The following is a 25,332-nucleotide window of genomic DNA, read 5'->3' as shown; positions in this document are numbered from 1 at the left end:
ATTTTGATAAACAATTTTGATATGAAATTAACACCATTCTTGTGGTTGCTTTCAAATTAATTTTTTTTAATACTTCACTCTCACAAATGAACTAACAAAAGCTTAAGCAACAGTTTGTCCTTGTGGAAGACTATAGACTTATTAGCTTATGTAATGTTTCTTACAAAATCCTCACCAAAATCTTGGCTAACAGACTATGACCTATCCTTCCAGCCATTATCTCCCCTTCTCAATCGGCTTTCATTAAGGGACATAAAATCTCAGATAATATTATCATTGCCCAAGAAATTTTCCATTTCTTTCGGAGGAAAAAATCAGGGAAAACTAGGTATTTGGCGTTAAAACTGGATATGTCTAAGGCCTATGATAGATTGGAATGGGGCTTTTTGACTTCTCTCTTTTCCTTTCTCGGGTTCAGCCTGGATTGGGGGAATTTAATTTCTACCATCCTCAAATGCATTTTCTCAATCAAATTGGATGGCAGTGTTTTTGATTTCTTTGAGTCTTTTAGAGGACTTCGCCAGGACTGCCCCCTAAGCCCCTATTTATTCATCCTCTCCATGGAATGTCTATCCAGACTCCTTCAGAACTACAGGGACCTAAAACTTTTCAAGGGAATTAAAATTTCTCGCCGCGCACCTGAGATTACACATCTACTTATTGCAGATGACACTCTCCTTTTCTGTAGAGCCACTATTGAAGATGTCAACACTCTTAAGGCCATACTAAATTTGTTTGAATCCCTCTCGGGCCAGCAACTAAATATGGCTAAAAGTGACATTTTCTTCAGTGAAAATACTCCCCTTACCCTACAACAACAAATCAGGAGATCCCTTACTGTTTCGAAACTTGATGTATCTACAAAGTACCTAGGGACCCTACTCTTTCCCAACCGTTCTAGGGCCAAAACACTGACACTGATTATAGACCGTGCCCGGGGGAGGCTTTGTAATTGGAGAAGTAATCTCTTATCTCAAGCTGGACGACTCATTCTTGTGAAATCGATTTTAAATTCAATCCCTACTCATCAGATGTCGTGTTTTTTATTCCCAAATTCTGTGTGTCACCAGCTAGACTCCATTTGCATGGCCTTTTGGCAAGGAAAACATGAGAAGCAAAATACCTCCTCCTTGATTCCTTGGAGAAAAGTTTATTTAAATAAAAATCTAGGTGGACTTGGCTTAAGAACTCATGCTGTACATAACCAGGCCCTAATCCTCAAGTTGACTTGGAGACTGGTATCACATCCCCATTCCCTATGGGCAAGATTACTTCAGCCTAAATACTTTCCCTCTGCCTCCTTGCTTGACCCTTCTGTCAGACTAGCTTATGGGTCCTGGACATGGAACAGTATAAGAAAGGTTCTCCCGATTTTTAGGAAAATGGTTAGATGGAGAGTTGGATCGGGAGAAAACATAAGCATATGGACTGACCCTTGGATTCCACCCTACACCACTGGTGACCTTCCACTCTTCTCTCCCAACCCCAGGTTTAACAGGGTTAATGAGCTCATTTGTAACCGTACTTGGAATGCACCCCTAATTCGATCACTTTTTCCTACTCCCACTACCAAAAGCATCCTAGCCATCCCCCTATCCAATCAATCTCCTGCAGACGCACTCTTCTCCCCCCTCACTAAATCTGGGACCTTCTCAACCAAGGCTGCAGCCAGATATATTCAAAACAATCCCGACTTTGGGCGATCACCAATCTGGACCATAATTTGGAAGCTGGGAATCCATCCAAAGTTTAAACTCTTCCTTTGGAGATTTCTACACGAAGGTGTTTCCACCAAAGGGAACCTTAGATGGCTAAACTCATATTGTACTATTTGTCCCTTGTGTCTGGCTGCACCTGAAACTTCTTGGCACCTTTTTTTGTCTTGTAAATTCACCAAGAGACTCTGGGCTGCCGGGCCCCTTGGCCTGCGAACTGAATATATCCAAGGTGACAACATTCTTGATGCCTTTAATCACCTAATTGCTAACCTTTCCAAAACCGAGGTAAACACTTTTCTTGGAGTGGCTGCAATAACTCTTTACTTCATTTGGCATAATCGAAATGAGGTGGTTTTTCGAGGGAAAGAGTTCTCCCCTAATTCGATTATGTATAACATTGCTTCTTGGATAAGGGACTGTGCTATCTTCATCATGATGGATCTAACCTGAACATGCCAGCATTCTCCCTTGAGGACAACCAGCCCAATCAGGATAAACCCCCCCTAGAATTCTACCTTAACCAGGCCAAAAATGAGTGCGCTCTAATTGTATCGGATGGCAGTTTTGAAACAACCACCAAGAAGGGAGGTTGGGGAGCCTCTGTTTTCTATAACCATGAACTTGTGGATTGGTGTATGAACTCTGGTTTTGCAGGATCATCACAAGAAACGGAACTCAGAGGAGTTAAAGAAGGAATCGAAAAGGCACTAAAGAGAGACTGCAGGGAAATCATTATATGGATAGACTCATTGGAGGTATGGGGTTGGATCAATTGCCCGGAGGAAAACCTGTGGCCGTGGGAGCACTACCATTTGCTGTTTGACATTAAATATTTAATTTCGTCTTTTAAGTCTGTAACTGTATTGAAACAACATAGAAGGCTGATTTCACCAGCACACTCCCTAGCGTCACAGGCTAGGGTATCAAACTCTGAACTGGTTTGTAAGTTTTCGTCTTTTTTAAGCAGTAGGAATGTTTAATTCACCCAAAAAAATTAAAAAAAAAACAGTTTGTCCGAGCAAGAGATTGGGGCAAAGAAAATCATCTTTTGTACAAGCCTAGAGTAGCTTGTGAACTAGATCCCAAACTCAAATTACAACCCTTGACGATGATAACTTTTTGTTATTCTCATCACATTTTAAATTTGGAAATGTCTAAATGACACGTCTATAAGTGTCTTTATAGCTTATAACCTTCTTGTGGTTGTCTTTTGTCTTATTACAAAGAGTTAATTTTTTTTGTTGGGGTTGAAATTACAAATAGTTCTTTAATTTGAGTTGTCACAGTAAAAAATAGTTTTTATAATAATCTAAAGAGAAATACATTTACCATAATATCATTGTCAAGATTTGTCAATGTGTCTCACAATAACAAAACTTACCCTTTAAAAAAAGAAGTGTGTTGTATTAAAAGGGCAAAATATAAGGTAAACAATTATTTGATACCTTAAAGTGTGTCAATAAGAATATCCTTTTAAATTTATTGAAATGCTTTTAGTATGTATCCATTTAAAAGTGCCTAATATTATGAAGATAATAGTATTATGGGGAACATAAATTTTGGAGTAAATTTTTCTTGAGCCACAGTGAATGGGAATCAATTAATTAATCGTGGAGTTTCATATGTGTTTGAGAGAGAGGGTATAAGGACGTATTTTGGGGAACATACTAAAACCCTATAGGGGTTTGTGAACCCTAGGATAGTGTGGTTGAACATATTCATCAGATGGTGAAGAAAAACTTTGTCCTAATTTTTTGAATTTGATAGATTTATGTTTATTCTTTAAAGGGAAAATGTTCCGCCCACAAACAATGTGTGAAAATTTTGGCATGTGCACACACATATCACTGTACAATTCCCTTTCACTCTCTCTCTTAAACCCCCTATTGTAAAATTCGAAAGGGGGAGCGCTCCTTTGCTAGATGTAGTATGCTGACTTCAGAGGAAACCATCTCCCTTCTTTTAATTAACCAAGAGTTCCATTTTTTGTTCAATACAATGTATCACAATTCCTAAGTACCTTTTTTCATCTTATTTATGGTAAATGACAACATACATGCCCAACTAAGACTATGCGAAGAGAAATGTCAGCAACAATTCTTTGGGAGAAAGTTCTCTGTCTGGGAGTGTGGCTTACGCCAGCACTCCCATGAGACTATCTCTCTCCTCTCCATATGAAAAGACACCTCTACCCCATTGTTTTGAGGAGGAGAGAAAGAGACTCATGGGAGTGCTGGTGTTGACCACACTCCCATACAGAAAACTACTTTCTTAATTCTTTATACTTAATTCATTCTCTATCATTTACCCAAAAGAAAAAAAAATCCATTCTCTATTACACTTTTTATTATTCATATTTTTTGAAGAATAAGTATTAGTGCTAGCATTTCCCTTCTTGTTACTTCCACATACATGTTGCAACCTAATATTTTAATACAAATCCAACTCAACTAGACTTATAATAGCTTAAGGACATAAGATATTGGGTTTGTTTAAGTTCTACTAATTCCAAACCTAATCATATTAAATAGTAGTCAACCCTTTAGAATTATCGGTGTGAAACATGCATAGAACATTGATGTTACCAGGTAATAAGGCAAGGTGAGATAAAGGCATGACACCTTTATATATGTCAAGTTTGAGCCTAGTCTAATATTTAATCCCAAAAAAAAAAAAGCCTTAGTCTAATTTAAAAAAAAAAACAAAAAATGAGTTTTCCTTCAACTATAATTAAGGGCGAATTCCTTGATCGAGGTTCTTGAATGCCATTGAGAAGGTATCGTGCAATAGTAAGGGATAATTTCAACCATTCGTAAATAGGAGGTCCAAATTTCACAGTCCAATTAGGGCTATCAACCAAATTGGATTTAAGTTAAAACACTCCTAACTTGATCTGATTGAGTTAGAAAGTTGTCTATATTTGTTCCGACCTACTAATTATTAATATTTTCTTTTAGGAAAATGTTTTTTGTGTCGGTGCCGCAGGCTGTGCCCAGACACATGGGGGTGGGCGAAATGACCACCCTGCCTCCTTGAATGGCAGGCTCATATGTCTAGGTGTAGGCTACGCTGAGGCACAGAGAACATCACCCCTTTCTTTTAATAATTAAATAATAAAAAAATGATTATAAGGTGTATCTAACTCACCTAAACATGTAAATAAATCTTAGAAAAATTATAAAATGAGTATTTCATTTTAATTATTATATAGATATTATTAATGTAGATATTGTACCAATATATGCTTTTTTGGTCAATGGCAGGTATTTCGGCCAAAATATTATTGAAATAGATCAGAGAAGTTCTTGCTGGAAAAGAGAGCACGATTAACAACAAAAGCTAGTGGTCTCGCCCATCACAGAGACAAGATATTTAACATGGAAGCTTCTTTCGCTAATACATGAGTTTCCTTATTCAAAACCCTAGAAACATACAAAAACAGAGTACGAACAAAACAATTCTCAAGAAACAAAATGCCTGAGACTAGGACTGAGGTAGCCCAATCATGGTTCGTGATCTCGGTATCGGCTGGATCGGATTAAGATTGAATCGACTGATACAGATTGGGATCGTCCAAACTTGGGCAAATATGGCACTTTTGTTCCTGTTTTTTTATAAAATTACTAATATTTTATATTTTTATCTCTATCCATACAGCTGGATCGAATCGGTATCAAGATCGGTCTTAACCAATACCTCAAACCATGAGCCCACTTGAGGGATTGGAGAGACCCATTCAAGAAGCCTACTAGCGCCTTGCAATTAGAGAACACAGAAATGTGCTCAAGATGGACACGACGCACCAAGAGAAGACCATCCCTAATTGCCTTGGCTTCCATAGCTGAGGCAACGAAGCTGCGATCGGGCTTGCACTTGGCTGCAACAAACGCACCCTTTGTGATTCCTAATTGTAACGCCCGTACCACCAAAACATGAATCAACCTTTCAAATGCTATCAGAAAAAATATATATAAATTAAAATGGCAAGAAGAATGCGGTAAAACACAATTCAAGACAACATGAATAACCTGATTTAAAGACCCATCCCTGTAAAATACCCAACCTACCCTCCTCAACCGAATGGTTGAAAGCCTGATTGGTGCTGAGGAGGGAGAGGTTAGAATGCCAGGAAACAAAAAAGTATCTTAATTTTCAGATTTGCCTTAACATAGAAGCCCATAAGATATTAGTGTCTAAACAAAAAAGTTTCTTAATTTCCAGATTTGCCTTAACATAGAAGCCCATAAGATATTAGTGTCTAATTTATTAGGCAAAGAAGAAATTTGATTAAGAAAATTGAGAAGGGCATTTGAAAAGTTATTACTTTGTATGATTTGACTACAAAGTCTAACTGGAGAAGCCTGCCAGCAGCAAAAAGCAAATCGACAATGAAACAGTAAATTAGCTAAGGAAAAATTACACTGCCACCCCCTAAGGTTTGTATTAAATATAGAACGATCCCCTGTGTTTCTAAATTATAAAGCCACGCCCCTTGAGTGGACGGTGTTAAATAATACATTTTAAATACCGATTTTGCCCTCTTCTAATATCCTGTTAATACTCAGTGGGAAATTCCAACTTTGCCCTCTTCTAAGATTATAAACTAAAACCTATGAGTGAGCGAGGGTAAGAGTGAAAGTGAGAAGGAGAAAAAATGGGTAGCCTCTGGGTCGCTTTCTTCCTTGCCCTGCAACTACCTCCCTTACTTGGAAACCCTCGACCTGGCCGACAATTCTTTGTCTGGTTCCCCACCAACCTCTCTTTCCAACCTCACGCGTCTCCGTCGCCTCGTTCTCTCGGGAAACTCCTTCTCAGGCGAGATTCCCACTTCGATTGGCTCTCTCTCTGCTCTAGAGGAGCTCTATCTCGACTGGAACCAGCTTTAGGGCCCAATCCCTGCTAGCTTCAAGGGCCTGGCTAGCCTCAAGAGGCTGGAGCTCCAGGGGAACAAGCTCTTTGGCAAGTTACCCGATCTGAGTTCCCTCAAGAACCTCAGTTTCTTGGATGCGAGCAACAATGCAATCTCCGAGGGAGCTCCGGTGGGTTTGCCTAGTTCCCTGGTTGAGATTGCCATGAGGAACAACAGTCTGGAAGGGAATCTTCCGGAGAAAATCAAAATCAGGGATTTGGGGTTTTTGTAGGTGATGGATCGCACTCCACCATCTCCATGATACCTTGCAGAGAGGAAAGAAGACAGAAGCAGTCACGAAACAGTTAAGAAAGAAAACTCTCTTGTTTTTCATGTCAGGGTTCTTATCAGTCGTTGTGCCCTTTCTCCATTCCTTGAAAATTCTTCCATCTCCCTTATTCCTTGCATCATCCATCTTTGAAAAACAAAAGTCGCTTGGCAAAATTTCAGGTTTCTTGATAAATATAGTTTGATAATGTTATGATCTTACTCATAAAACTGAAACCAATGAGATTACTCTTCAAATCCCATACATAGAGAGACAGAGAGATTTTGAGGGAATAACAGACATGAAGCTTCAATATGTTTTCTTGTTCTTAGAAGTAGTTTTGTTTCTCTCAATTGGAGATGCAAATTCAGTCTCAGTTGCCTCCATCATTGCCTCCAAATTCAGTCTCAGCTTCGACATTCATGTGGATAATGTCGAAGCTGTCGACCCTATCGTTAGAGAAGAACAAGTTTACAGGGAATGATTGGGGAAGTTGTCAGCCCTATCATTGTAGCGTACTCTTGAGGGGAAGTTGGGGGTTGGGGAAGGAACAAAGGGAGAGCGAAGGGAGGGGAGGGTGGGGTGTGGTGGTGGTGGTGTTAGGTTGCAAGGGGATAAGGGCGGGTGGGGTTGGGTTGCAGCAGGTGGTGGGGCCAGTGGGGTTGTAGAGAAAGAGAAGAAGAAGAAGGAGGAGGAGGGATGGTGATGGGGTGGGTCCCATTAAGCTTATTTCAAAGGTAAAATTTGAAGAAAAAAAATTGAGCAATTAGGGGTATATTAGTTATTTTTAAATCATGAATTACCAACACCATACCACTTAACGGGAATGATATAACGGAGTAGGACTATTTGTAACAACTAATCAAACTTCAGGGGGTGTGAGGGTGTGACTGTATAATTTAAAAACACAGGGGGTTGCTCCGTATTTAATATAAACGTTAGGGGATGACAATATAATTTTCCCATTAGATAATTATGGAATGTGATAAAGGTAAATTCAGATTTGATTCGTTTAAGGGAGGGAGAGGATTTTTCCACGATAATTAGGTTCCATTACGAATCATCAAATGAGGAGAGGTTATGGAGGAGAGGGTGCAAAACCTCATTTATGTGAGAGGGCGTGCTAAAAAATCTGCACATAAATAACAAGGGAAGCTCTTGCACTTCAAGCCTTGCTGATATACATAATAAAATCTGATTTGGATTGGATCAGATCGGATCGGGATTAAGATCTGGTTATTGACAGCCTATCTACAATCATGTTAACACTATCTACTAGCCCGGTCTCATGTTGTAAAAATCGGATTGTAATCGGCACAATTAATCAATTTGACTTGGAACTGATTAAATGTCGAGTCAAAATCGAATTGATTGAGATAGATCTTATACAAGGTTCTAAAAATTGGGATTGAATCAGCCGGACCTATTTCAAAATCTAAGATTAGGGCAACTTTGGGCTGATTTTGACCGATTCCTTATCGATCCCAAGTTATTCCAATTCAGGATAAGATCGGAATTGACTAGACAATACCGGGTTTTCAAAACCCTAATCTATCTTACCAAAAAATAATCTTATACCAAATTTCAAGTTTTAAACCTTAAGCCGGCCTTGCTATGAGTTTCACTAGTAGGACACCCTCACAAAGTCTGAGTCCGTTGAGCCTAGGTTTCCTCTTGGAGTTGGGTTCACGTTCACGGATGTGAGCGTACAATTTACAACCGTTCAGATGGAATCGTTCTTGTGAGTTCACGTACATGAGCGTGATCCTATTTCTTCTCCTTGAACGTTTAAAATAGGCTATTTTTTTTTGGTAGAAAGTTTAAAATAGGCTTTGACTTCTGAAATCTTTACACATTGCCAGTTTCAAGCCTTGAAATTCTCTTGGTGGGACCATTGACACATGTCACTCCACGTGGCCGCAAAACAACAAAGGGTTAAAGGCGCCGAACCAACAACCAGAATTCGAGTTCCAAAAAGTCTGACTCTTTTTTCACTCAAGGGTAACGCAGTAATTTGACAAACAACCAGGTTGGCTCAATCCTCTGTATACAAGTAGCAGAGTAAGTGGAGCTCTCCCTTTTTAAATCCAACGAGGACCGAAGGAAGAAACGAAGGCCAAACCCTAGCCATTGCCATGGCTTCTCGCAAGGTCTTATCATCTCTTTTCCGATCGTCAGTACGACGATCTGCATCGAAGCCATCATCATCATCGATTATCAGTCCTAGAACTCCTTCACCTTCCCCTGCGTCTCGCGCTTCTCCCAAGGGTTATCTCTTGAATCGTGCTGTAGATTATGCCACTTCTGCTGCAGCTCCTGCGCCTTCATCAACACCTTCACCGACGAAGGGGGCTAGCACCAGTGGCAAGATCACCGATGAGTTCACCGGTGCCGGCGCGGTCGGCCAAGTCTGTCAGGTGATCGGTGCCGTTGTCGATGTCAGATTCGATGATGGTCTGCCACCGATCTTGACTGCTCTTGAGGTCTTGGACAATTCGATCCGTTTGGTTCTTGAAGTTGCTCAGCATTTGGGTGAGAACATGGTGAGGACCATTGCCATGGACGGGACTGAGGGGCTTGTTCGTGGACAGAGGGTGCTCAACACTGGTTCTCCGATTACTGTGAGTATTTGTTATTTTTGAATAATTCATTTGTAGTATTTCATGTGCCATAATGATTATTTGGTTCATTTTTTTTGGATCTCTTAAAGCCTTTTTGATTTATCATTGGGAGGCACAATGTAGGTGTTGATATCAATCGGGGATGTGGAGAAGAAAAGCTTTTGATGGTTGTCGATCATAGGTTTATGAATTTTGAACTTTGTTGACTTAGCCGATTGGAGAAGTAAATCTGTTACTGATTCCATTCTCTTAGGCCTACGCTTGCTTGGTTACTGAAGAAGTTCCAACGTTTGTTTTTTCCCCTTCTTTCATACGGATAGGCCTAAGGATTGGTGATGGTATCCTCCACCTTACACATGAGAGTTTCTGAGCGAATAGGATTCGTGTTTTTTATTGATTCCTCTTTGAATCTCTTGATCTCGTTTTGCCTGTCAATTTTGACCTCAAGGTACAGATGAGGTGGTTGGTTGACTTTAGTTTCAGGGTTTCTATTGATACTCATTGCCATATTTTATCTTTAGCATTCATATATGATTTTAATGAGTAATTTCTCAGATCATCTCTCGAGTTGAATTTTGTGAACCGATTTATTTTGAAGATGGATAGGAAGAACCATCTTTCCATTACACATAATTAGGAATTAGAATAGCGGAAACAATATTTATGGGTTGATTTTTGTTTTTGGGGGTAGAAACTTATGTAGTTGATTGACAAACCGAGTGTCTGTAGTTTTAGCTTGTGTTTAGCAATTATTCAGAATTTTTTTGTATCAACTCAGAGCTACAACTTTAGAACCTGAATAAAGAATAGTCTGCCCATTTCAAATCCTTATCGTGAAGTGGCATATCCTCTAATTGAGGATCAAATGGTTTTTACTTGTTAGACCCGGAGTTCACCACGCAATCATTGTAGCATTTCTCTTTAGGTTTTGTTCATGTCCAATTTGAAATGTTTTTAATCTTAGCGTTCATTTAAAAAACTATGAATACCTTCTTTTTTCTATGGTCCTATAGATCAGCTCAAGTTTTTTGACAAGGATTTCTTTTTTTTTTTTTGCCCCTTTGTGCTTTTTTGCCACAGAGGTGGTTCTTTTGTTGATCATTACTCATTTGGATTAGTTTGTGAATTTTTTTAGGTGCCTGTTGGGAGAGCTACCCTGGGCCGTATCATGAATGTGATTGGAGAACCTATTGATGAGAGGGGTGGAATAAGTAAGGAATTTTACCCTTTTCCCGTGTGTACCTCTCATTAGGTTTCTGATGTTTAGATTATATGCTTTTTCTTTCTATTTTTGATCCTTTTTTTTTTAATCCATTTCAATAGCAACCGATCACTTCCTACCCATCCACCGTGAAGCCCCAGCATTTGTTGAACAGGCAACTGAGCAACAGATTCTAGTCACTGGAATTAAGGTAGATACATTTTTCCCATTAAACTTATTTTTCTTGGCATTTATTTAATGTATGTGGCATCATTTCGAGCTGTTTCCTTCCTACATTTTTTCTTTTTAACTTCAGCCTTTACTGAAAATATTTGCATTTCTTAATTCAGAACTGTGAACATTTAATTTCTATTTTGGGTTTATTTAGGTTGTGGATCTCCTTGCACCATACCAGAGAGGAGGAAAGATTGGTTTGTTTGGTGGTGCTGGAGTAGGGAAGACAGTGCTCATCATGGAACTGATTAACAATGTTGCCAAAGCTCATGGTTGGCTTATACTGAAGTGCATCTTAAAATGTTCTTATTGTTATTCATTAATTGCTTCTAGTGTTGAATGTTATACTTTACTATTTGTTCAGGTGGTTTCTCTGTCTTTGCTGGTGTTGGGGAGCGTACCCGTGAGGGCAATGATCTCTACAGGGAAATGATTGAGAGTGGTGTTATCAAGCTAGGGGATAAGCAGGTCCATTTTTTTATGGCTCATGGATTTCCTTATCTTTGTATTTGTTTCACAATTTTGTGTATTTGCTTGTTATTGAACGTCAATGTTTCTTTTTTGTTAGAGTGAAAGCAAGTGTGCTCTTGTGTATGGTCAAATGAATGAGCCTCCCGGAGCTCGTGCTCGGGTGGGGCTTACTGGGCTCACTGTGGCTGAGCACTTCCGAGATGCTGAGGGGCAAGATGTGCTTCTCTTCATTGACAACATTTTCCGTTTTACACAAGTAAGCTTGCTTGTCTTAGAAGTGCTTCTTCTCTTTGTAATCAGCCCCCAACCCCTTCCCCCCAACAAGAAGAAAAAATGTTCGATAGAATCATCCCTTTTTTATCCTCCCCTTGGAATACTATTTCTGAGTAATTTACCTTCTATCTTGCAGGCAAACTCGGAAGTGTCTGCCTTGCTTGGTCGTATCCCATCTGCTGTCGGATACCAACCGACTTTGGCTACTGATCTTGGAGGCCTTCAAGAGCGTATTACTACAACAAAGAAAGGTTCAATCACATCAGTTCAAGCTATTTACGTGCCAGCTGATGACTTGACTGATCCAGCTCCTGCAACGACATTTGCCCATCTGGATGCCACAACTGTGTTGTCCCGACAGGTATATGTCTTTATTGAATTGATGTTATTCCATAACATTTACTACAATGTCCTCTGTTGCTAAAACCTTAAAACTTTTAAACGTCCTTTTCTAAACAGATCTCTGAGCTTGGAATTTATCCTGCCGTCGACCCCCTTGATTCTACGTCCCGTATGCTTTCTCCTCATATTTTGGGAGAAGAGCACTACAATACTGCCCGTGGTGTACAGAAGGTTCTGCAGAACTACAAGAATCTTCAAGATATTATTGCCATTTTGGGAATGGATGAGCTGAGTGAAGATGACAAATTGACTGTAGCTCGTGCTCGTAAGATTCAGAGGTTCTTGAGCCAGCCTTTCCATGTTGCAGAAGTTTTCACTGGTGCCCCTGGGAAGTATGTAGAATTGAAGGAGAGCATTACAAGTTTCCAGGTAAGCAAACATATTAACTGTTAGTGCTTCACATTTCACTGCCGTGCCTCTGACTATAGTAGTTAACATTCATGTGCAATCTATCCGATGTCTTTGCTATTATATGTATACTGTTCTTCCTGGCTTTCTTTGTCTCCTTTTGGTATTTATATCTGGCCTATTTATTGCATCTCTGTTGGCATCTTAAGGTCATTTTGTTAGTGTTTAATATCCATTGGTGGTCAGTTTGGTATTGTGCTTAATGCATTTTAGTGGCTTTAATATTGCTTTTTTTTTCAAGGCATTACAAGGGCTTCATATTAGTGCTACATATCTGGGTCTGGGAGTTTTCTCTTTTCTTCTTGTGGGATTTATGGGTGCTCTAGTAGAGTACCTGTGTGAAATCATTAGGTGCTTAAGTATTTGGTGGCTTATTTATTATTGTTTGGAATCATCAGAAAAGCTGGTTGGCATTTCCAAGAAATGCTCCATTTCTTCTTTGCACATTTTCCTGCCCTCTCTATGTAGGCGTTTTATATTTTGCTGTTATCTATGCAAGTGTTCTTTGTCAGTTAGCTTGTTATATTCTCTTTACCAGTATTGTGTGTCAGCTAATGGTGGTAGGATTTTTCAAATTCCACAACTGCTGGAATCTGAAGAGATAAACCAATGGTTGAGATGTTTGCCGTTCAAACTTAGAGAAGAAAATCTTAGAACTGTTCATTGTACCATCAATTAAATCTATCTAATTGGGTCTAGTCTACATACTTTAAATGAATGTCTCCGGTCTCAATTCTCCTTGCTATTCTTGAATCCTATTACCATCATAATTGTTTTCCTTAATTTATAGTGGCTTATGGTTGATGCCCGTTTCAGTTTTTACTCTGGTTATGTTTGACATGCTGAATTGTGGCAGGGAGTATTGGATGGAAAATATGATGACCTTCCTGAGCAATCTTTCTACATGGTTGGAGGAATTGAAGAGGTCCTTGCCAAGGGCGAGAAGATTGCCAAGGAGAATGCAGCCTAAGGAGACAGTTTCTCGTCCCTCTTTTCTTTTCTTCTTCCCGGGGACCTTAAAAATCAATAATTTGGGTGATGGTGGCTCTTGCCAACATTTGGGTTGCACATTTTTTGCTGAGATCAACTGTATTATTTTGTTTTTTATTTTACCGGATTTGTGGGAGGTAGATAACCGAGCTAGAGAGGGCTTGCTCTGGCGGCCCATCCTTTGTTTTTTGGGTTCAATAATGTTAAAATTGAAAGAGAAACGAGAACATAATTATTTCCTTGTCATGACGATACATGTTTTTTGTGCCACAGAAGTTTGTTTTGTTCCCTTGGAACGTCTTGAAATGCCATATTACACGAATGCTTCTATTTGCTCCAGTTTGAATGGATTTTGTTAGCAGAAAGTGTTTGTATGTGCCTTTATTGTCGTGTAAAATGCTGTGGTCATCGAATTGAGCTTCTACTTTATACGTTACTGAATTACAGATAGGTTTCTTCTAACTTCTTATTGTCTTTTCTTTGGTTCTTTATGTGCTATATCTTTATCAACCTACTTCTCACCATCTGCCAAGTGGCAGACAAGGATAATTCACATGTATAGCATCTCAAAAAGACCAAGGGGAATGTCAAACACTGACTTAACTAACTAATTTTTTTTTTAAAAAACTTACATAAAGATAATAATTCAAAATACATCTGCCTTAAAATACAATAATGCCCTCACTAAAGAAAATAAAGGATCGAGAGTAATATTTCTCCTTTGATGTGCCCAATAGATGCATACCCTTTTTTTTGATAAAACAATAGATGCATACCCAGACAACCTTTCTAGCTTGGTTGAGATATGCTTCGCCGAACGGTTTCCATCTCGCTTGTATAATTGTGAAACTACAGCCACCATAAACAAGTATTTAAATCCTTTCATGAGACATGTTACCTAAACATACACAAATGCACATGCACACACACACACAATAGAAGCTAAACCAAGTACAATTATTTTAGAATTTAGAGCCAAAAAAATACAATGATTTTGGGATCAGCACGCAATGTCAAACCAAAGCAAATTTTGATTTGGGAATAATTCAAAATGTAAGACCTTGTGTTAAATTTGATTTGCAAATTTGGAAAAAGAAATCAAATTTCAGTCAAGAAAATGGAATAGGACAAAAAGTTGGAAGTAGATCAATTCATGTACAGGCTGAATATTTGCCAAATTATTCACGTATTTGTTAAATGTGTTGAACATAAAAAACATGTTAGACACAGATTCATACTAACCTCATTCACAGCCTCTTGACAATTATGAAATAGTTCTTGCTGTCTACCTGCAGCAGTTTCTTTCACTGAAGTAATCTTCAAAGCTATATCTTCTGCCTGATATCAGAAGAGAAGAAGAATCAATTAGATCTGAAACTGTACTCCTGTACGAGCTATAGGGTCAAGTTTCAGAATCAACTACTGATATTACCTCTGCTACAACTTCTTCAACCTTTCTCTGTCTTGCTTGTAGATCAGACTTCTTTGTTTCTACCTCCAGCGTAATGTTTTTTAGTTCTTTGGTAACCTCTTCATGTTTCAGATATCTTTCTTTCTCTAGTGCCTTCTTTGATTCCTCTACCTGTTCCGCTGGAGGAGTAAAAGGTGAAAATATTTTAAGCAACAGATAAACAAAGTGAAAGGAACCAATCAATTTGGTAAAAAGCTACCTTTTCCTTGCCGTTCAACTAATTTTGCCTCAAGGGACATATCCAACACTTCGTCCTCAGTAAGCTTAGTCTTCAGAATCTTGACATCTTTATCAATGCTTTTGGATTTGTTGACCTGATAGTGTGTATATATAAATAATTACAAACATTTCTCGAGGAAAAGTTGAGTACAAAAATTACAAAACCAAGTTAATTCAACTCCCAAAAGCATCATCAAGACGAGAGAGAAAGAGGTGTGCTTCAAGCCTAGGACAACTCATTCGGGAATCACTGAATGGTAGGTCCCATCCTGCACCATGTATGGTGAACCAGCCTTCGGCTTAATAGATATTCAATTTTCTTCCATATGGAACAGAGCTCTTGTAGAAAATATCCAAATATCCAAATCATGCTATGGGATGCAAGTATTAAAATGAAAGAAAAGGGGGGAAGGGGGTGAATATCCGTACCTGTTCTTGTATCCCTTGCATCTGCCTGAAGTGCTTGGACATTTTCTTGCCCGCCTGGAAAGGAAAGAGGTATTACTCAGCACAGATAATCCAGACAACTACTCTTTCATGAGGGCACACATAGGCATGGTAGAACAAAAGCCATGTGGATCTTCATTTGTGCAATGAAAAGGATTCTCATTCCCACTACCCCAAAATCAGCCAACCATCAGGTTCCTATACCAAAGACCATGATGATATACAATTTTAATAAGAGGCAGGAACCATTAGTTGGCTGATAACTACACAGATTCATTTACAGATATACGCATTTCAAACTTTTGATAGAAACAATGCTGATATGCTATTTTAGGATTGTCACTATTCCAAGGGTTGACCTAACATTTGTATCGACCCCTACACTTACAAACTGCTTCACTGTGTTTGCTTGAGGTCCTCATGGAGCAAACTGATTTACAAACTTGATTACTAGTCTGAGATTCTTTACAGCCTTGGGGATTCAGTGCAACAAATAGTGCCGACCATGAACTCAAGTAAAGTATGATATTTAAAATGATGAAGTCTACCCTAGTGTTATGCAAGAAACATCAAAATCTAATCCTTAATAACATTATTGCTAGAACTATCACATACAACAACCTTCACCTAATAACCTACAGCTTCAATTGATGACTTCGCAGGACTTGACTGCACCAGTGTTATTAAAAATGGAATGGACCCAGAAACAGTTTGAGTACCATTTGGCATTGGCATCCTGAGCATTTCAGGGGTGGTGACACTACTAGTTATTATTTCAAAAAGGCAACAAAAAAGGAGTCATGAATGCTGTCTTGATGTTCTGAATGGCCATCTCAACAATCCGCACAGAAAAACGCCTGTTTTCTGACATTTTTTTCGCACCAAGCTCACTGACTTTACATCTTTCTTTTTCTTCCAGGTTGACATTGGGTGTCCATAATGCTGTAAAGGTATCTAGTGAAAAATCATGGAGTTCACAGTGCACACACCATTATTAGCTATGAAGCAGCAAATCCTCCTGAGAATAAAAATAATTCAAGAGGGGAAAAATTTTGCAGGCTAGAATCTTAATCAACAACTAGGTAATGACCAAAGTAGAGTTTATACGTGGGATACCTTTTTTTTTTTTTCTTTTTTTCCCCCTTCTGATGAATAAACAATATGTATCTCTTAGATATGATAGGGGATCTTGATCAAGTTTCTCAGTTATCTATTATTGAGAACACCACCCCCCCCCCCCCAACCCAAAAAAAAAAGACCACAAAAGGATTAAAAACAAAAATGGCAATGCACATTCAAACCCTGGATCAAGACAGATGCAAAGGAGTTCGATGAAATAACATAATGTTCAAATCAAGTTATTTAAATTATACCTTCGAATACACCTCAATTGCTGCAGTCTTCCCCTGAAACAACTCCATGGCTGATCTTTCAGAGTTCTTCACTTCAGCCCGAATTGATTTCTTTTCCTCCAAAGCCCCCTTTATAGCAAAATAGGTGAGTAACTATGTGGATGTTTGGTAAGCAAGGAACTGGAATTAATGAATATATGAAATGCAACAAACAAAGTTCCATAGTCTGGACAACAGTTTGAAACAGTGACATCATAAAGCCATTAAAGCATAGTCAAATGGCTAAAGCAAGAAGGCTCAGAAACAAATCAATCAGATTGTATATAAAAATTGAAGCACAAAAGAAGAAAGAGGAAATTTATAAAGGACAAAGGGGCCAGGGGACTGCTGCATATTCCCATGATATACTAGAAAAGCATGCTCAAATATGACAGGATGAAAAGAGAAGTACATTACAAAGTTGAGGAAGGAATACAAACAGCAAAAACATTGACCAGGAACTACTATATAGAGGCTACTAATAGACATTGCTCCTGGATGAGCATGATGTTGCAGAAGTATATAATATCAAGATCATCTGGCAGTGCAAGAGAACACTTCAATAGACATGCAAACACTTTGTCGTACATTAAAATCAATGGGAATATGAAGTCAGAGATTGAATAGGATCTAGGTGTGGTGAACATAGAGGCAAGCAATAAATTATAAATCACATGTCACTAAAAGCAGCATGGTAGGAAGTTTAAGAAATGAAAACATAAGTCTAAAGGGTCAACCAAGAACAATAGGTTAAAACCTAAAGAAAAAAGGATGGCAATGTATAGTGTATATTAAAATTTAAAAGACAAGCTTTTGTAAACCATTATTTTTAAACTAATGTTGTCAAATCAACCACCATTGACATGATGATTGGAAAGGCCCTGCTGACATTAATTGAGCAGTCCAAAACAAACTGCTCACAAAGTGTACATGGTGACTCAGGAAAAAAAGATTTCTTATTATAAGGGAAAGGCCAAATAGAACAGAAAAGCATAACAGTATGCATGGAGCACTGCTACCCAATCTTTGTGTTCCCAATATACATTCTTCCCAATTACAAATTTCCAACCATAGCCTTGATGGCTCAAAGGACTTAAAGGAAATCATATCCGTACATTATGTATAAAAGCAAAAATGTATATTACCACCCAAACAATGCATACAATGGAGCATTTTGAAATCCTATTATCTCCGAATGACATTATGACCAGAAAAACAGCACTTCTTTATGAGGTGAAACTATTGTACAAAATTACCCAATCATAACACTAACTTGACTTCATAGGGGTAGCTTAACCACGCATGTCAGTAGTAACAACTGAACCTGGTAGAAGGAGAATATCATACAATTTCAAACTTATTTCAATTAAATAGTATAAGTACCTGCAGTTTGTCAGGTGATTGGACAATTTTAGATCGCAACTTGGCATTTTCCTGTGCACTTTGCACCAATAAAAACTCAGCATTTGAAATCTGCACAGAACAAAGAAAAAAGGACTGGCATTAAGCTAAAAGTTTAGCAGTTAATCAAGCAGTGTCACATCTTTTTTTTCTTTCAAATACATTAGGATAAGCAGTACATACATGTTGCGTGATTAGACTGAAAATACTCCTAAAAGAATGGCATTCTAATTTATTGGGAAAAGATATATGATCTGAGTGAAACAATCTTTAGACAAACAAGAAAGAATCAACTTTACAATACTACAACATTGTAGTTCAAAAAACTGTAACCTCAAACATAGATAGCTACTTACAGGAATTGCCTGCAGCAAAATTTTGACATGCAAATCAACAAATGACATATGTGTGATCAACTGATAAAACAAAAATTAAAATTGAACAAATGCACATCTGAGAAGCTCTCAAGTTCCAAAGTCCCCAAATCTTAGTACTCTAATGCTTAAACTTGCACTTGGAAAGGGATGTAATAATCCCAAATATAAAAAGAAATATGGATTAAAATTGTGCAAAGAAATATTTTTTTATATGATAAGAACAGACACTTAAGAATTACAGAAGTTATACACGAGATATTCAAGAATGAAATGCAAGAGATATTGCAACAATGATCCCTGTATAGAAGAAGATATTTTACAATGCCCTTCCGATCGCACAAAAAAATCTAATTGTTGAGGAATCCCTGTGAAATTCATCTGATGGAGTTTTCTTCTAGCTTTTCTTTCCATTGAATAGGAATCGCCCAGTCAACGGTGATAGCTGCTTGCCTCCTTGGATGAAGACAATGATTGATTGCTAACTCTAGCTAGGCAGTAAGCTGATACTCTAAAGCATGGCAGTAAGCTGATACTCTAAAGCATGGCTATCAGCGCTAGGTTATTTATCTAGTTCTCTTTTTTTCTTGATAAATAATGATTTTACTGATAAAAGAAAAGAAAATATATCTAAAGCAAGGAGCCAAGAACTCCATCAAAACCAAAAGAACACAATTAAAGGGGAAAGAAAAGTTGCCCCCCTTTTTAACCAAATGAAGAAACAAACATGAACAATGTTTAAAGATCAGAGCACCAACCTTCTCATCCATTTCTTTACTCTTCTCCCTTAAAGTTCTAAAGGATCCCTTCAAAGACATCTGGCGGTTATTAAGTCCCTGAATGGTCTGGCGTAGCTCATTGACTTCAGCATCTAACTGTTGAACAAATGGTTGCTCACTTTCCCTTGCTTCTCTATGCTCTGAAATTTCTGCATTCATCTGCAAAGATGATGCAAAAGATGCTTCCATGATTTGATTGAAAGGCAAAGAGGGGGGGGGGGGGGGGAAGAAAAAGTATCTAACGTAATTGCAGTATGTTTTCCAATAAAAGTACCTGAGAAATCCTTGTCTCCAACTCTAAGCTTTGCTGTTCGTGGAAATTCATCTCATCAACAATTGATTGTAACAGATTCAATTTTGCTTCCCTGCAATGCTCAAGTGCAAAAACAATGAAAATGAAATGAAAGAGTAAGCTAAAAACAATTAGAATATACTGTCGATAGTGCAGTAACAAAATTTTCCTCTTTCATTCCAGTAATCATCTCTTTAATAGAATCTCTATAACAATTTGGGCACAAAAGAGGCGAGAAAAGATATCTCTAAATTAGCTAATGAGAGAAAGGAAGAGTAGAAATTTCAACTATATTAGGCATTAGAAGTGAAGATAATAATGTATTAATAAGTGACGAGGAGATTAAAGAGAGATGGAAAACTATTTTTACAACTAACTAAATGAAACAATATACGTAATAGAGTTTTGGAAAGTTGTAATAACCATCAAGAAACAACAATTCATAGATATAATAGGGTGCCTGAAGTAAAGAAAGCCTTAAAAATGAAAATAGGTAAGACAGTAGATCCATATCCCAATAGAGGTATGGAAGAACGTAGCAATTAGTGGAATAACTTAGCTAATTAAGTTTATGACCAAGTGAAAATGCCAGATGAATGGAGGAGAAGCATTGCAGTTCCAATTTGTAAAAATAAAGATGATATTCAAAGTTGTAATAGCTATACGGGAATAAAACTTATGAGTCATATTATGAAATTATGGGAAAGAGTAATTGAAACCTACCTAAGACAAGAAACCAATATTTCGGATAACCAATTTGGTTTTATGAAAGAAAGATCAACCCATAGAAGCTATTTATTTGCTTAGGAGATTAATGGAAGGATTTAGAGAACGTTTGGAGCATCCTTATATGATCCTAATTGACCTAGAAAAATATTAAGACAAGTCCTTACATAGTTAAATTGGCGAGTGTTAGAGAAGCAAAGTGTTTTGCGTAAATATGTGGACATAGTTAAAGATATGTATAATGGTGTGGTAGTGGACATAGTTAAAGATATTATAATGGTGTGGTGGTGCTAGTGTAAGAACCGTGGGGTGAGGAATATTGAATTCTCAATTACAGTTGGATTACATCAAGGATCAGCTCCAAGGTCTTATTTGTTTAAGCTACTCATCATGAGCTTATTAGAAACATTTAAGATCAGATCCCTTGAGTATGCTTTTGGTTGATGCTATTGTTTTGGTGGATGAAACAAAACAGGTGTAAATGCAAAGAAGATCAGCTTTAGAATCGAAAGATTTTATATATATATATAGATATAGTGTGTGTGTGTGTGTGTGTGTGTGTGTGACTTTAGTAACAATAGGACTAAAAGTGGGGTGGTGAAAAATTGATGATAGGGAGATTCCACAAAGTGAAAACTTTGGTAAGTAGGTTCAATCATAAATAAAGAAAGAGAAATAGATGATGATGTTGCACACAGAATTAGAATAGGGTGGATGAAGTGGCGGGGTGCATCCAGAATGTTATATGATCGATGTATTCTTTGAAACTCAAAGGAAAATTGTATAGGACAGTTATATGATCAACAATGATGTATGGAGCTAAATGCTGCGTAGTGAAGAAACAATACATGAACAAACTTAGTATAGCTGAAATGAGGATGTAAAGATGGATGAGTGGTAAAACTAGAAATGATAGAATAAGAATGAAATATTGGAGCTAATTTAGGAGTAGCTACGATAAATGATAAATTACAAGAAAGTCGTTGGAGGTGGCATGGATATGTGCAACAGAGACCTATGCATGCTCCAGTATGAAGGGTGATTTGATTCAGATTGAGAGAGCTAAAAGAGGTTAGAGGAAGGCCTAAAATGACTCTAGGGGAAGTGGTGAGGAAAGACATGCAGATTTTAGGACTGGTAACACGTATGGCTTTAAAAAGAGCTGATTGAAAAAAAAATATCCATGTAGTTGATCTCATCTAGTTGGGATAATGCTGTGTTGAGTTGTTCTATGTATTCACTCTTTCCACCACAATCCCCCACCCACGCGCACACACACACACACGCACGCACTCCCCTCCCCACACACAAAATTCTTCTTGATTATTAAAATCTGTTTCTACCAATTAAGCACTTCTTGATTATTTAAAATCTATTTATACCAATTACATATAACTTGCTGCAAGAAAGGTACCAAAATCCTGTTGCCATTAGAATGAGCCAGATAGTATCTTGTTGTACATAGTTGCACCCTCTAAAACCTAGAGAAATTCAAGAAAACCTAGATAATATCTTTATTGAGATCTTTAATTCTTTTTTGTTTCTTGAAAATCTATTATCACTCACCAAGTGCCCCCCCCTCCCAACAAGCCTATTAATTCCTCATTCCAGAAATCAATCATATCACTAGTAGAACTTCTTGCAACAGCACAGGGCCAACTTATACCCTTCATGAATTGGACTCGATGTCTCTTTTTCAGTTTTCTTAGCCCTCATTAACTTCTAGTGCATGACCTAAAAGTTAGCCCATTTTGCAAATCTTTACTCCTGATTTTTACCTGGTGGTTAATCAGATTGCTCAATTACATCAAAGAATTATTTTAGTTCATCTGAAAGTCCAAAACCTGAGATCACTAGGAGAGACTCCCTCAAAGGTAATATTTGAAGAAGACCAGGTATCAAATGATTGAAATAACCTTTGGAACCTTCTAGATGTGGAAATCCAAATCATCAAACAACCTCACATTACACTCCCTCTAAAGGCTCCGGAAATGGCGTGAAATAGGAATCTCCAAACCGTGCCACTGCACAATCGAAGGTGAGGTAACTACCAGACCCCAAGGAAATCCATCTACTCTGTAGGGAATACCAAACAAACACTAAAAAGGTGCATGAATCCAGACCATAGCCTCATCAATAATGAAGAAAGCACTAAGAAGTGCCGGACACTTTCTTCACCCATTGTGACAAGGCTCACATGTCCATGACTATTCCTCCGTGAACTAAATGAAGAATTGTTAAAATCTTACAGAGTTCCTGATGTACTTAAGGGTGTTCAATCGAATCAATTGGGCCTTGGAACATTTTATTTTGGCCCATGGTTGGGTTCTATGGGCATTGGGCTTGTTATTTTCGGGTTTATTGATGTAACAGGCCTCTTCTATAAGCATTAAAATTGGGATTTTAAGGGGTACAAGGATTAAGTATAGGGATAAGGTTTGGAGGGTCCCACGTAGGTGGCGTTAGTTGGTTAGGAGACTAGTTGTTAGTCTATGAGTTAGTTTAGGAAATCTAAAATTCTAATGTAGACACTGCACTAGTACTGGAAGGGAATTAGGAAGAGAGTTCACTTCAACTTGAGCATCTTCGCTGATTTGACAGATTGACGAGCATACCAACAGGACCTGTTGATACCTGCAAATCCCAACTAAGACTGCAGTTAAGGATCTGCATATCTCAATACAATTAAATAATCAATTATGATCAATGAAGCCCCTATTCCCCACTCTGTTTTCCTGTTGGTTTCAGATTGGTATATTTGACTAACGTCAAAGTCTAGAGCCAAAGCTGGAAATTACTGTCATTAGGATAACTCGACAGCCTGATCAGATCATTGGCATGTTTTCCTCCGTATTTTGGCTCACTGAGATTTATTTTGTTTCCCCTGACTGTTTCAACAATCAGGGTTGAACAGGCTGCCAGTTGCATCTCATCCCAAAAGGTCATTCCTTTTCAGCTGTAGCTGCCCAGAACACACCATGTCCATGCCTACTAATTCACATGTATGGCAAATTTTCCATAATTACTCGATATCTCCATGCCCCCCTCCCCCAAAAAAAGATTTTTGATTTTACGCGAGAATTTGTAAGTACTTAAGGGGAGATGAAGAAAAGCATATTTCACTAAGGCTGTGCGTTGCACCCAGAACGATATTAACTCAATTAGAAGTCCTACAACAATTATATAACCAAGATGATGCTCCAAAATAAACCCAGAAATAAGGTTACTTCAGGTTTGCATGAAATGATATAGTTTCTTTTATCATTCATATCTTGGTGAAAGATGAAAGTAAGTACAAATTTTGGTGAACACTGGAGCAGTCAGGTGTTTTACCAATTCAATTCATTCTGGTAAGAATCAAGGGGAGCCCAAATCATTTAGGTCCTAAATAGGAAAGCAAGAATTTCACAACGCAAAAGGCAAAATGATCATAAACTCTTTACCTGTGAAGGCAGAAATTGACTATCGCACTGAGGATTATACCCGTCCTCTGCGTGTCAGGCTTCACCATATCTTTCAAAGTGAATCCTATGGGGCAATTGACTGCAGCAACAATCTCCTTCACCTTATGGTACAAATTCATAGTTTTGACGGATTCGACGTGAAGGTCTGGATTCTCCAGTTGCCCTAAAGCAACGAAATCAGCTTGGTCATGATCGTCCCTACAAGATCAGAAACTAGAACAAGTTCAGAAGTGCAAAATTACGCAGAGAGATTAAAAGAGATAGGGTTTTAGGGTGTACTGGAGAGGATCGAGATAGATTAGAAGATTTGTATAGATAGCGCATATGAGTTCAGAAGTTGGATTGACGAGATCTTCTTCTCTGATGGTTGCGATTTGACACTCAGAGAGAACCGCGATCATGTCTCTGGAAGAGAGGAGTGGGAATGAGAAGGTGGACGCCATTTTCCCGCCAATGGAGTGTTTCTGTCCAGTTTTAAAGGTAGCAAACGATTATAGACGGGAATAACTGTCCATCAGCCCTCGGTTTCGGTTGTGTGAAAATCTGATATGGTCGGTCGTTGGATTTATAGGGCGCTTCTTGTAATTGAATCGGCATTGGATCGGTCAAATCAACCGATTCAAATCCAAAACTGAATCCGGGTGATTCAAATTGTCCGATTCGTTGACTTTCCTTAGGGTTCAGGCAATATTGGCCGATTCTTAAGTGATCAGAATTAGAATTGAAATCAGCATAAGTCGATCCCATTGCTGATTCTGTTTACCTGAACCATCATCACAACTATATGACTCACCATTTGGTTCTTGAAAGGGAAAAATTAGATGTAATAATTCATCAATAAGTTTTCTTTTTCGGGACAAAAGTCATTTTTCTCTCCACATGTAACCAAAAAATTTGACATCCAACAATTAGATTGGCCATGTCATTCTTCCTTCCACGTGACAAAATGATTAGTCATGGTTGTTACCATGTATGGTACTAAGAAGGTTTTACTTGTAAATTTTTCGTCATTTTGAATTCAACTCTAATGCAATTCCCTCATATTTTATGAACCGAAATTTATGACAAGAGATGGGTGCTAGGCCCTTACACAATCATGGCACCCAAACGGAGAGAAAAGAAGCAACGCTTGAACTCCTCATAAGTGGAGCACATTTCTACATCGCCAAAATGGAACACATGGACATCACGATCCCACGCTTTGGCAGCATAAAAGAGTAATCTCTAATTGATCTTCACTTTTTACATTTCATAGATGGGGTGGAGGTGAAAT

The 25,332-nt window shown here is 38.2% G+C and overlaps 2 protein-coding genes across 3 annotated transcripts; one reads left to right on the top strand and one right to left on the bottom strand.

Annotated features, from left to right (window-relative positions):
* Nucleotides 1–1,325: 1,325 nt before the first annotated feature.
* Nucleotides 1,326–24,537, bottom strand: LOC122667981 (kinetochore protein NUF2 homolog). Of its 2 annotated transcripts, XM_043864487.1 has the most exons (12): nucleotides 24,339–24,537; nucleotides 24,039–24,257; nucleotides 19,852–19,942; nucleotides 19,557–19,736; nucleotides 18,407–18,496; nucleotides 17,006–17,113; nucleotides 15,615–15,668; nucleotides 15,166–15,280; nucleotides 14,928–15,085; nucleotides 14,738–14,833; nucleotides 14,278–14,344; nucleotides 1,326–1,336 (listed from the first exon to the last, which is right to left on the bottom strand). In XM_043864487.1, exons 1-11 carry the CDS (start codon nucleotides 24,500–24,502, stop codon nucleotides 14,285–14,287), a joined length of 1,335 nt encoding a protein of 444 aa, XP_043720422.1. In that variant the 5' UTR covers nucleotides 24,503–24,537; the 3' UTR covers nucleotides 1,326–1,336; nucleotides 14,278–14,284. The 2 variants fall into 2 exon arrangements, with proteins under 2 accessions (XP_043720422.1, XP_043720421.1); XM_043864486.1 differs by lacking the exon at nucleotides 1,326–1,336 and having other exon boundaries at nucleotides 14,260–14,344.
* Nucleotides 8,967–13,834, top strand: LOC122667980 (ATP synthase subunit beta, mitochondrial-like). The gene is made up of 9 exons (XM_043864484.1): nucleotides 8,967–9,516; nucleotides 10,652–10,727; nucleotides 10,840–10,928; nucleotides 11,106–11,223; nucleotides 11,316–11,419; nucleotides 11,520–11,678; nucleotides 11,832–12,056; nucleotides 12,155–12,466; nucleotides 13,362–13,834. Exons 1-9 carry the CDS (start codon nucleotides 9,031–9,033, stop codon nucleotides 13,473–13,475), a joined length of 1,683 nt encoding a protein of 560 aa, XP_043720419.1. The 5' UTR covers nucleotides 8,967–9,030; the 3' UTR covers nucleotides 13,476–13,834.
* Nucleotides 24,538–25,332: the final 795 nt, after the last annotated feature.

Source organism: Telopea speciosissima, chromosome 7, assembly GCF_018873765.1.
Source record: "Telopea speciosissima isolate NSW1024214 ecotype Mountain lineage chromosome 7, Tspe_v1, whole genome shotgun sequence".
Classification (NCBI taxonomy): domain Eukaryota; kingdom Viridiplantae; phylum Streptophyta; class Magnoliopsida; order Proteales; family Proteaceae; genus Telopea; species Telopea speciosissima.
Note: the sequence above shows the minus strand (reverse complement) of the source record. Positions and strands in the feature narration are given on the sequence as shown.

Excerpts from the sequence above, each read along its gene's own strand:
- LOC122667980 (XM_043864484.1), top strand. The coding sequence starts at position 9,031 with ATGGCTTCTCGCAAGGTCTTATCATCTCTTTTCCGATCGTCAGTACGA. Across the intron at positions 11,679-11,831 it reads ACATTTTCCGTTTTACACAA|GCAAACTCGGAAGTGTCTGC; the intron begins GTAAGCTTGCTT and ends TCTATCTTGCAG. Across the intron at positions 12,467-13,361 it reads AGAGCATTACAAGTTTCCAG|GGAGTATTGGATGGAAAATA; the intron begins GTAAGCAAACAT and ends GAATTGTGGCAG.
- LOC122667981 (XM_043864487.1), bottom strand. The coding sequence starts at position 24,502 with ATGGCGTCCACCTTCTCATTCCCACTCCTCTCTTCCAGAGACATGATC. Across the intron at positions 19,737-19,851 it reads TGGAGACAAGGATTTCTCAG|ATGAATGCAGAAATTTCAGA; the intron begins GTACTTTTATTG and ends TCATCTTTGCAG. Across the intron at positions 15,669-17,005 it reads CAATTGAGGTGTATTCGAAG|GCGGGCAAGAAAATGTCCAA; the intron begins GTATAATTTAAA and ends TTTCCTTTCCAG.